This window comes from Balearica regulorum, chromosome 11, assembly GCF_011004875.1.
Source record: "Balearica regulorum gibbericeps isolate bBalReg1 chromosome 11, bBalReg1.pri, whole genome shotgun sequence".
NCBI lineage: Eukaryota > Metazoa > Chordata > Aves > Gruiformes > Gruidae > Balearica > Balearica regulorum.
In genome coordinates, this window is record NC_046194.1 from 20899483 (window position 1) to 20912525 (window position 13043).

Consider the following 13043-nt stretch of genomic DNA (forward strand, 5'->3'; position numbering starts at 1 on the left):
TGTGTCTGATAATGAAGAATAGTGTTCATAATCAAATTTGCGTCCATTTCTTTTAAACTTAAATGCAAGAAAATAACAAGAGGCAAAGAGCAGATCCCAGGTGGTGTGTAATGCTGCTGCTCCACTAAAATCTGCCAATGACTTATGGTAGCTAAGGATCTCACACAAGCTCAGCTATTGGAAACCATTCTTTATAACCAGCTTTCATTTTAATTCATTTGGTTTTTTTCCACTCTGTTATTGTTTGTGTGTTATGTCTTACTTATGTCATTGCATTTCCTTTGCAACCTCAATTTACGTTAAAGCCCCTTTGTGCATATGACACATCCTTTAATTGCATGAACACATGCACTACCTTGTTTCACGGGATCCTTACCTCCTTCAGTGCACAAGACAATTTGCACTCGGGGGATAAATCAGGCTTATCCAGCAAATGAGAGAGAGGATGGAGAATATAGCATAATGTCATGTTTGAGATAGCTATGAGAGATCCAGGTAAACTGAATTCTCTGCCTGCTTCTCCCACAGATATTTTAGCCAAATTTCTCATATGCAGTTGTTCCTTGAGTGTTACTCAGGTTTGTTTGGATGACTGGGACTCTGGATCTGAATTTCCAGCAATGACAAGCACCAAGCCCTGTAAATGAGGTTAGTGAGTTATTATTCAAATAACCTTTTGAACTCGCATTTCTGTCAATGAACAGAACTAGAAAAAGCAGAGCCCAAGGATCACAGTGAGTGCTCAAAATGCATGGAGATACCTCTTTTTCTGTCAGTTTGTAAAATAAGGCTAATACTCCTTTCTCCATTGGGGTTCCTAGGGTTCTGCAGATGAGTTCCTAATTTGAGGAGCACCTGCTCATGCATCACAAGAGTGAGAGAAAGAAAATGAAATATGTGGATAGTTTTGTCTCCGGGTCAGGGTTTGAAGTGTCACCAAGAAAACAAAGAGAGGCAACAACCAGAACAAGGACAGCATAAAGCAAATATAGAAATAGCGGCTTATTTAGTGAGCACAAGCCATCCTGCCCTCCAGGACAGAGGAGCCTGTGGGAAAAATAAAGACTCCATTGTAGTGTTTATTCAGGAGTGGAAGAATTCAGATTGCACAGGCATCCTTTGCTCAGGCACCTCCTAACTTCCAGGCGCTCAGCTCTGCAGTGCTGGCACCCTCTTCTCATCACGTTTTGTGAGGGTGATCTCTACGCTGGATGCGTACTGTGGATTGTCAGCTAGCAGAACGTGAGTGCGAGGGGGATATCAAGCTGCTCTATCTTGTGTGCAATCCAAAAGACATCTGCTGCCTTTTTAACACATTCATCTATAATGACCCTGGGGAGCCAGATCTGCAGTCAGGACAGACTGACGTTCTGTATCTGTTTTGCTAATTGCTGCTGCCCTGTGAATATGCTTTTGTCCCTCTACCCAAACCCTTCCATTAGAGGACTGAGAAATGAAAGTCCTGCAGCAGTGCCTGAGAGCCCCGAGCCAAATCAAGGCAAAGCTGGGGAAAGACATTTTCAAATTTTAGCTCAGGTACCTGTGGCTCTGTACTGCAAAGAGTCCTTCGATCATGCTGGTTTTAAAAATCATAAACTCTCCTATCACAGCACATGTATTTATACAACGGAACCCTTGTTTGTTATGTGAGTTACTGTAAGATAAAGTCATATTTTTATAACAAAGAAGTAATGGCAAATGAGATCATTATTTTCTCCCTTCTATTTCTCCCCTGACATTTAGCTCCATCTTTTGTTTCGTTTCACTTCTTATTGGAGTTGTCTCTTAAAAGAAAATTTGCCAAACTTCATGCTGACCCTACCCCATTTAAATCTCATGGACCATAGTAGCAGCACAGAGACTTATCTCCTTATGCCCAGTTTTCCTCTGTCATGTTAGGAGGAGGAATTGGATGGTGTAGTTTAGTCTGGATTTTATTGCTCTAAGCTATGTCATTTAGCAAAGCTGACTTCATAGAAAGAAATACAGAGGCTAGAAATAACCATAGAAGTTTGTAACTCCAATTCTGTGCTCTAAATTTGGATCAGATTTACTTGGGTTATCCCCAGTAGAGATCTTCTTTTTTAAAAGCACCAAGTCTGGCAGGGATTCACAAGCTCCATAAGAGACCTGCTTCAGTGATTAAGATGCTTATAATTGAAAAGTGTTCCTATTATCTGATCTGTATGTCTCTTATTAAAGATTAAACCAATATCCTGTCCTATTCCCAACAAACACACAGGAAAATTGAGCCTTATCCTTTTTTAATACTTCAGGTGCATCTGAAGAGTGTTAAATTGTCCCTTCTCAATCTTCCTTTTTTCTAAGATGAATCAGTCCATTTCCTTCAACCTTTCTGAACCCTAGGACATTTCTTCTGGATTTTCTCTAATTTGCTTATGACTTGCTTAGCATGTTCAGTCCATACCAAAACACAACAACCCAAGCTCAACTAAGGCCAGATAGAGACACCAATCCCTTCCAGCCTCATTTCACACCTGATATATGAGAAACTAGTTCAGCTCTACTAGCTGAAGAGAAAAGGCACTTGGATACATTCTTGTAGAGGGAGAAGAAAAATCCTGATGTATTTTGCTAACCCCACCTTGCTGGAAGCAACATTTTGGGGGAGTTAGGTGGAGGATATAGATGAAAGACTGCATCACAACTCCAGCACCAAAGAGATGGAAAAATAAAGGATATATTGGATACCCAGTGGGAACTGCTGGCAGAGCAGCCAGCGCCTTCCAGTCAGACTGAACCAAGAGGTGAAAAGAGCCCTATGACGGAATGATCAGCAGAGTGTCTGGAGGAATAGCTGGATCAAAACAAATACACTGGCATTGCTGAGAAGGTATATGTATGGGTTGGGGGTTAATGAGAGAAGGAAGAAAGGAATCCCCTTGGGAATATAAAGACTGTGGTCTGTTACCATCTGCTTACAGCAAGACACTTCTTCATTCATTCATTTCATTTTCATTCATTCATTAATTTCATTTTCATTCATCCATTCATTTAAATGACTGCATGGTAAATAAAGAGATAAAAGTACCATGCCAAAAAAAAAGTGTTTAACATGTTTTTGTGGATTAGCGACCTCCTTTTTTGAATATCCTTGGAGCTGAAGGGCTCCGACTGCCTAGAGGGAATTGAGCTTTTCACAGCGAGGCCATGACACATCTAGGCAGGAGGCAAATAACCTCCGGCAGAAGGTAGCAATTCAACCAGTGAACTCCAATGGCTGCAGCTGGGAGCTGGCACTCTCTGTGGGGTTGCACTTCCATGCACGGCCTTTTGTCCTGATGTTTTTTAACAAAATATTTTGTTTATCTCTTCTTTGTTGCTCCACGTTAATCCTTGTTATTTTGGAATGGGAGCTGACCACTTACGTAGATGGCTTACTACCAGGACTGCTGTAACAAGACAGTCAAAGAATACATTACAGCTCACATCTAGCTGGTGATAGCAGCAATTAAATGGCTTAGAAGCTGCTTCCCTTTCAGTGCTAGATTTACAGACTTGCTACATATATTTCCTTCTATATTCTGCTGTTGTTCTGACTCAGAGGTGGCCCCAGAGACCACAGTCAGGAACAAAGCTTTGGGTGCCATCAGGGGAAACTGGACTCCAGCCAGCAGTACGCTCTCTCTATGGCTCTCCCAGAAAGATAGTTATACGTGGATCTACATTTCCCATTGAGAAGTAGATCACTACATCCATAGCCAAAACCAGAAGGAGCAAGGAATATCAAAGATGAATGGAGATCACCTGGCACTGAAGGCAGATCCCTACATAGAAAGCTTCCAGGGTGACAAATCAACTTAGATGGGGATCTACACAGTCTGTGACGATGGCTAACACAGCATCAGGCCACACAGTTGTATTCCTTCACCTGCATAACCTGACAGTTTACTGCGGCAGGACTGAACCCGTTAGAGAGCGTGCAGGTTGCTGGAGCAGCCTCTGGTCCACGGGAGTGTACATCGTGGCCTGGCCTTGCGAGAATGGGGCTTGCCCCAGTTGGAAGGTCTGGAGCACATGCTGCGGCCATTCTGCTGCTGGAGATGTCTTTTGTCTCTGGCAATCTGTGAGATAATAGCTTTGATTTTAGCAATATTATTCTCCAAATGCTTTCAGAATACGCAAAAAGCCCCAAATAAAGAGCCTTGAAGCTCTTTCCTGTACGTGATTCCATGGGTGGATTGCAGAGCTGTGTATATGTCACAATGGCCTTAGAGACGATGGTGGAGAAAATGATACAGAAACCTACATGGAAAAGAACTGAAAAGAACAGAAACTAATAACAGAGAATCAAGGAAACTCCAATTTCTGATGTGACAACCATAGCAGAGTGAAAGACACCAAAGACAGAAGGTACAAATGGGTAGGAGATCAAACACATAGCAAAAATATTTAATATACTTGAAATAAATCTGCTTTTAAATCCTTTGAAAAATGAAATAGGTGAGAATGCTGAAAAAAAATGGGTCAGATCATCTTTTATTAATCAGGCTTCATTCAGTATTCCTTGCCTTTTTAATGCAATAACTTCAAAATCCAGCTAAGCCTGTTGATTGTTTATGTAAATATTGACTCTTAAGTAATGTGTAGACCCACTTTCTTTATTACAAATTCAAGGGACAAGAACACAAGCTGGTATTCTTTTTTTCTCTCTGTCCTGAGAAAACAACTGTCTTTGATTACCTTTCCAGCACTGAAAGAGTTCAGGCATTTTTTTATTCTCATTAAGCAGGACAGGCTGCCTTTTTTTTTTTTTTTCCTGCATTGAAATCACAGGAAAGTACGAAAGACCCTTGTCTAGATGGATTAAAGAAACCTGATTTGTCCTTCATTACTGGCCTTAACTCCAGGAGCTGGCTATTGTTCAGCATTACTGGTTATTTTAATCTCCTTCTGAAAGGCTCTACTAACTGTGTTCATTAAACTTCATCAGATGACTCACCATTTTGTTCCTGTGAGTCATTCAATCAGTTAAAATCAGGAACACAATAGTTGCCATTTCACATTAGACTATATGTTCATGCAATAAAGTCTAGTTCTGATGGGAATTAGCACCTGATGCTTATGGAGAAGGTTTAAATGCTGTTTCACAACTCATATATATATGAGCTGACTCCCAGATCATTGAATGGGAGTTGGTTTTTTTTGTAAAACGACAACGTATTTTCAATCATGCCTTCAATGTACCTATGCAACTTTACCACGCATTTGGGATTGTAAAAGCTTTTTAGATTATACCAAGCCTGAGTTTAAGAACAGCCAACGCTGGAATCTTGAAGGAAAACCGTGTGAATGCAGAGTCACCTTACAGAGAAATAACTTTTTTTAAAATCACAGAGTCTTGGAATCCGCCAACCAATTTCACATTGTTTCTTTAAGAACATCAAGAGACTCTAAATAAATTAGCTGCTTCCTGGGGAAAACCTTTCTGAATACTGTCAGGACAATTTTATATCCGGTAATCCAATATCTACTGATGGTCAACTGTTGTGTGGTGTTCACATGCAGTATGCAATGTGTTACCATGAAGGTGAAAAGCAATTTCTGGTTTATATCTCCTGTGTTAATACTGTGGGTCACTTAAATTCAAGCTATGAAGCTGAATCCTGAAGTGGTTATTTGGCGATTTGGCCATTTTAGTGAAAGGCCACATCTGGTTCTTTTCTGGAAAAATCCAGCCAGACGGAGGACAAAGCTAGAGATCCACCCTCTCCGTCACACCTCTAAAAACTACCAATTACCAGAATCGTGATATTCAGCCCAGCTTTTAATTTATAGTCTCTGCAGCTCTCTGGGTGTGCTACCCCACTGATCCAGTTGCTACTGAGGAGGGAGGGAGGGATTTCAAATGGCGCGAGCTGCTACAGCAAATCGGGATTCCCATTTTCCTTCTCTTCTATTACTGAATGAATGTCTCAGTATCACATCAATAAACCCATCACCACTTCTCCAATTGCAAGGTCACTGGTCTTCTTTAAATAATGATTAGAAGGGGACACTTTTGACCTGTACAATAATTAACATTTGCATTGCACAGGAGGTTATTCTAAATCAGTCTGTATCTATAGGGAATGTATGGGAGCACTGTGGGCCTGGATTTCCTGCCTGTGAAATGGAAACTTCTTTTAAAATTTTGTTAGGGCAGGAGGCTGTGAGACTGTGGGTGGTATGACCTAAAGCCACAACTGCACTTAACCAACCAGAGAATTCCTCTCCAATATTTATTAAGTGCCCCCGTACGCTAACTAGCACCAGCTTCTTGTTTTTTAAAAAAACGCCAAAGTTTCATATGCAAACACCCACGGTCAGCATATCCAAAGACACACAGTATGTGTTTTTCTCACACAGTTAATATTCAGACACCAGAAAACAATCACTCACCATCTTGATGGTTACCTGAATCGGCTGGAGACTTGCTCCGGCGCATGGGGGCTGGACTCTTCGCTGAGCTCTTCTGAGGGGTGGGAGATGACTTACTGCCCGTGGCAGCCGCGGGGCTCCCTTTCATCACCCGGCACTCTAAGGAAACAGATAGCAACCGTGGTTACGTCCCTACCTACCCTCGCTGCCTATGGACATCAGGTATGGAACACCCGTGGACAGCTTAGTGCTTTGTCTCCAAAGAGCCGTAGAAAACAGCAACGGCAAGGGGAAAGCTGATATCTCATTTTCTCCAGAGCAGAAAGGAGACTTTTTAGGGGAGGGCAAAAAGAACAGCTCTGCTCCTCTAGAGGAGGTGCTGAGACTGCGTACGTCAAGACCAGGCTGGCTCCCTAGCAGGGCCCATCTCCGTCCCTGTGTCCTACCAAGGATTTGCTTTGCCTTGGTTCTCACCAACTAGTGAGCACAATGAAAATGGTCAACACTGACTGAGGGAAGAATCAGACCAAAAAAAACAGTTAATTTGCTGTAACCCTTCCATGAAGACCTAGGAATGATGAATGCAATTTATGAGGTACAGAAAGCCAGCAAACAGCTCATGGCGTGACATAAAGGTTTCTAAGTGACAGATGGGACATCTGCCCCAGGAGGCTTTCACCCAGCCTGAATCAACCTCTTCTGTGGTTTCAACAAGCTGCAACTTTTCAGATGCAGAAAGCAAAGATGACAAAATGGTTTTACAGAACCCATCCTCTGTCCTGGCCACTCATCCCTTTCAGAAGGGTTTGCATAAACAAGTCTAGTAGATTTATGTACTTGAAGACATGAGCAGATAAGAAACCCAACTGTGTTTTCATAAAAAATAAATAGGCCAGGAAGAGTGGAAAATGTAAACATGATCTACAGTGTCCTGCAGAAGGGAAATGAAATGCTAACAAACCTCTGTGTGTCCCAGGCTTTCAGGCATGCCAGATTTTCAAAACCAGGGTTTATTTACATTGAGAGCTAACAGAAAAAGCACTTTCCACCCCTCAAGTTATTAACGTAACCCAGTTAAGAAGGCGGCAATAAAAAGGGGATTTCCTTTTTGTCAGATGCTAACTAGTCTCACCTCATCTCCTACAACAGATTGTTCTCACCGAGATGTGAAAACCAGGTCTTTTTTACAGATGTGAATTAGATGTTCCACATACGGACAGATTTTTCATGGAAAAGTTCAGCTCAGCATGCATGGGCTGGACTGAGGACTGCCTTGACTGGATTCCCTAATGGGAATCAACTACGGCAGCACATAGCGGATAAATAATTGGTCAACCGAAAACAAGTTGTCTGACCTAAATGTATGTGTTATTTATTTATATATCAGTATATCTATGAAAATGTAATTGCCTTAAATTTTTCCCCAGGCTTTCCTCATTCTCAGACAGTCAAGAGCCAGTCTCTTCTTCTTTCAGATGGTTTGCGAGAGAGTTTGCTGTTGGGTCATGCAGTACAAGAATATGGAGAGAGGATGCCCTGTGCTCCAGGGATACTGCATGGCAATAATTAAACCTACAATGAGTTTATTCTCTCTCCTGCTAAATGGATTTTGGAAACTGTAAATCAGGGATAGAAAAAGTTGGGTGGTTTTTTTTTTTCAAAGGTACTTCTCACAGATGATGCCACAGAAAGACTTGTAGGGCTCCAGCATCAATATAGCCCCAATTTTCTATACATAAGAGCAGTAATGACTGGGGGGGGACGTGTGGAAGGTAGACTATCCCTCCTCGATACTAAACAATACAGTGTTTGATGAGACACTGGGAAATAGCCACTCGGCAGAATGTGCTAATAACTGCTCCTGGTGTTAACCAGCCAAGCCAAAACATGGGGAAAAATCATCTTCAGTCACTGCAGAAGTAATATTTTTCAAGGCTTTTACATACAGGTGTTTAACAAAAACAGTGCAACATTTTGATCTTAGAGCACGATTTGTTTGCTCAGTCATAGGCACCAAATGCTGTGCGAGATACAGAGTACGTCCTCCCTGGAGCAGAGAGGGTCTCCTGGTGCCCCGTGTGATATCTGTCAATCATATATCACGCGGGTATCTCAGAAACTGAAGGGGTCTCAAAGGGTGTCAGACATCTATGTTTTGTCACCTGAATTACTCCCTAAAAAAATAAACCTAAAAAGTGAAAATGCTTCATGGATCTTTTTAACAGCTTTCAAATTTATTTTTTTCCTAGGGGAGTAATTCCTTGAAATGAACCTCAGCTTTGCATTTTCCAGCACGGAAAGGCTGACTCTGAGGAATTCCTCCAGCTCAGCCGTCGGCAAGTGTGAGTACACCGAAGGCAATCACTGAGCATTCGCACATCTTGAAACAAAGTTCTAAAGGTGGAAACCTGACTGTGCTGAGGTCAGTGCAAACAGGCCTCTAAACATCCCAGGGGTGCGACGTTTCCGTGGGCTGATGCTGAAACCAGTGGGTACGAATGAGACAGAGCAACGTCATCTGGAAGGTGCTCAGCCACAGGGATTATAGGACGGGAGCTGTGGTGGGCAGTCAGGAGGAAAAAGATGACATAATCCTCTCTTATGCTATTTCTCAGTTTGTTTCCTGATGTCCTGCCAGAGTGAACATAATAACCAGCAATCCGAGTGCATGTCATCCAAACAGGCAAGAAGAAATACCCCATGACAGAGGAGATTTCAATAAATGACATTCATCTGCAAGACCTCAGGATTCTCAGTTCCCCTTGCAGCATCTGACTCATAACAAGGCAGGATGATGGGTGTCTAATGGGAAAACACTGCTGGCTAACAGCTCCTCATCTGCTTCTTGAGAGGTGCAGGGCACCCCTGCTCCCCCAAAAATACCACTAGAAGCTGCAGTTTCTAGGTGCCTTCCCAACAGCAGGCTTGGTTTATTTTTGTTAGAGAAATCCAAGGTGGAAAAATCAGTAGTAACCAGGAGTGTAGGCAGAGAGCTGGGCTTCCCATCAAGTTGTTCTGCTAGGATTGCATCCAAACTGTTTTCCAGTGTGGAACTCCCTGTGGAGCTGACTCAACTGCTGAGTGTTTAAAAAAATATGAAGCTCAGGTTACAGATCGCTTCCCCAGCCTGACACAGCCTTTATTCTCTGCCTGCAAAGTTTCAGCTGAACCTTGGAAACTTTCTTTGAATTACCCAAGACCACCAAATGGGTTCATCTGGAGTACACAGGTCAGAAGTACCAGCATCAAATCAGGCTTGCAAAGGAGTCGTAAAAATATAGTGTCTGAAGATTAGAGGCTGCTTGACTTCCTGATACACAGCAAAAATCCTCTTTGGTCTTCAATGCCGAGCCAGTTTGTAGCATATAAACAGCATGGGGCTCTCGTTCCATATACAGGATACCTAGCGCTTTGGGAAATGAGCCTGAATGTTTGGAAATTCCTTTTTCTTCTAGTTTAAATGGTCAAAGTTACATTAATTTACTCTTGCTGCACTCACTGGCACCAGCAGACAGCTTGCACTGTTGGTGTATACAGTTGCCAGGTGGGGTAGGTGGTAACTCCTACAAGCAAGCTCTGTATATTCTGTGAAATCAAAGATTTCATGGCTAATTGATCATAGAGACTCACATTATTACAGATCTGTGCTTGCAGTTGTAACAGGGACAAATAATGGTGCTGTTCCAGTCCCACCCCTAAAAAGGGAATTATTGCCCCGCTTTTTGAATCAGCAGAAGAAAGTAGTGGAGGGAGTGATTTTTCTTTTAACTGTGCTTGTTCCCATTTTTTAATATTAACATGTGTACATAAGAACAAGAGTCCTTCTACTGTTCAGTTCTCAAGAAAAATGTATCTGTCTGACTGCAACGGGATTAAATTGCAAGGGTATACACTACCAACTTTGCAGTAAATGTCAAGTGGTGTAGGAGCCCATCTATTCTGACCTGGGCTACCTCAGTCAGTATTTGCCGAATTACAATATCCACTGAGTGTACAAGCATCACAAAAGGATGTTAAATTCCATGTACTAGGTCTTAAAAAACAGAACAAAAGCATGCAGCATTATCTGATACAAGCAACTGAATGGGAATCAAATAAAAACACAGACTGGTGAGCCGCGTGTGTTTGAAGTTACCGCTTTCATCCAGAGAAAAGTCATCCTGTGCATAACGGAATTTTTCTGGACCACAGGCGATAAACACATCGTCATCCCCAAAGAAATCATGGAGACAGGTCACCTACAGAGAGAGCAAAGTCATTCATTTTATTTTTAATTGGCAACATTCTGATGTGGCTTAGTTTTAATTTAAACAGGAAGGAGCTGCCTCTCTGCCGTCCCTCCTGTCCCATGCTAATTCGGTCCTACACACAACTTCTCTGGGCAAGTCAAGTGTAAAAGTGTAATTAAAAAAAAGAGACAAATAAATCCCAACTACCTTGCAAGTTCTACGAGGTATGGCATTTCCAATCCGTTCAGGAGCTGACAGAATACATTAGTCACCCTAATGAATGACACAGGCATTCCTGAGCAACTTCTGAAATAAGAAGCAGGGGAGCTTGCCTACCAATGCCACGTTGGTAGGCAAGGCTGTGACACCACTGCCCATGCTGGTGAGTGTCTTAGTACCAGCAGAGCCTCAAAACTCAAAGAACCACTAAGGCAAAGAGCTGCTGGGCACAGCACAGGTGCAGAAATGTGACTCTTCCTGAGCGGACAATCTTGACGAAAGGTTTTAAAGCCAAAAGGTTTTGCCCAAAGTATCATTGGCCGCCCTTCCCACCCAAGTATCATTTAAATCCACAGATGTACTCCAGATGTTGTGTCTCCTTCTCCCTGCTTTTGCCACCGAGACATGGGATGATAAAGCGGCATTCCTCACAGCAGAGCTGCCCATCCCAGGGAAGGCTGAGTTTTGGGGAAGGCTGTTACCCAGCAGGAAGGGCACAAGCCAGGGGAGGGGAGGTGTGCAGCACCCGCGGGTGTGGGAGCTCTGCCCTAGGACAGCTCTGCGGGAAAAGGAAAAGCAATAGCTTTCAGTCACCTAAAACTAAGACCCCTCTCTGGTGACACCACGAAACCAGGATGAGATAAACAGAAGACATGGTCATGCTGGCTAATGGCTCTGAATACCTTGCTTCTCTTGTTGCCATCCTAAATAGGGAGAAATTGTATCTTGCAGTACCTGGAGCTCCAGATCCGTGCCTTGCCTTGCAGCATCAAACACAAGCAAAACACAAGATGTGGGAGCTCCACATCCACTGATTTCATCAGAGACCTGATATTTGAGAGTTTGGAAATCTGAAAATGTCCTATTTAATTTTTTTCCCATAGTTTGGAGTATTAGAAACTCCCTAGAGATATCTCAGTGGCATGGGACAAGAATGATGCCCATGGTTGGCTCCTACTCTTTTCCTGCAATATAATATACTTGAAGACATTGTTCTTACATTATTATAGGCATTGTTCTTATATTATTAAAGACGTTGTTATTATATCTTGGTTTGTTTGAAATAGGACTCAGATTTCTCATGTTATGTTAGGAAATGTTCTTGTGGAGCGTGCAAGTACATGGCATGGATATTCTCTAGGCCTCTTGGCTACAGACACCTACTTCATACTTGCATGCTATTGCAAGGAAACAGGCCACCGCATCCTCTCCCATGTTGCCATCATAACAAGAACTGAAGCCGCATGAAGATATTCTGGGACACGTTAAGACCTCTTGTCCGGTGCTGCCTTTCTAAAGTAATGGGCCTGGCTCTGCTGCAGCTCACGTTCAGCTGGAGCATGCTGCAGGAGGAACAGCCTCTCGTTCCTGCCTTCAGCCATCTGGCATTAAATACTGACAGATGAAAGGATATGCAGGATTTGCTCTGACTGGAAAAAGACTGTGGCTGCAGTCTCACTAGACCTTGCCTGTCCAGACCCCAACTCACATGGATGTGGGAGACAGTAAGACACCAAGTCCAGCACACTCCAGGTGTCTGCTGAGGACATTTATGGCTTTGCTCACTTTAGTGAGAATATCAAGAAGGGCTGAAAAGCAACACATTCCTACAGAAGGTGTCTCCACTTAACACCATTAGCACTTCTAGCAGGTAATACCTTTGCACCTGCAGGTACTTTGGGGCAGGAGACCGTAGTACCACTTGCCTTGCCCTCCACCACTTGTGGAGGGGGTTGGCCAGCAAAGCTGAGACCATTGCTGTGCATCTTTTGTACCAGCCAGGACAATATTGCTGGTGACTGTTCAGCATCCACTTTTCTGGGGGCTGCGTTGTGAATAATTAGCTACTGAGATCTTTACACAGTTACAGCTGTGGTAATTTACACAGTTACCAGTGAAATAATTGATGTGATTACACATAGCAAGATAACTATGCCAATGGTAGCTCCACTGGAACCAGTGGTAATGATACAGTAACCCATCATGTTATCTCCACAAAGAGATGATCTCCGAGTCATCTCAGTGCAACAACTAGTGGAAAATGTGCACATCATTGCTCTTTGGAAAGATCCATAAACACCCAAACTCGTCATCAATATCTTGTAGAAAATTGCTTTTTATTCAGCCTCCTGGCAAGCTGATAGGTGCTCTTCTGAGGCAGAGAAAGATGATGCGCTTCTAGCTTCAGAAAATGGTTTGAAAACTCATATGAAG

At 42.8% G+C, this 13043-nt stretch overlaps 1 protein-coding gene across 2 annotated transcripts in view; it reads right to left on the reverse strand.

The window, feature by feature from the left end:
* Nucleotides 1–13043, reverse strand: part of DCX (doublecortin) — a 122877-nt gene that overhangs the window by 6521 nt on the left and 103313 nt on the right. For both annotated transcript variants that reach the window (XM_010302347.2, XM_075763642.1), the window contains 2 exons: nt 10517–10619; nt 6403–6540 (listed from right to left, as the gene is read on the reverse strand). In XM_010302347.2, coding sequence (XP_010300649.1) covers nt 6403–6540; nt 10517–10619 — 241 coding nt within the window. The remainder of the gene's footprint in view (nt 1–6402; nt 6541–10516; nt 10620–13043) is intronic.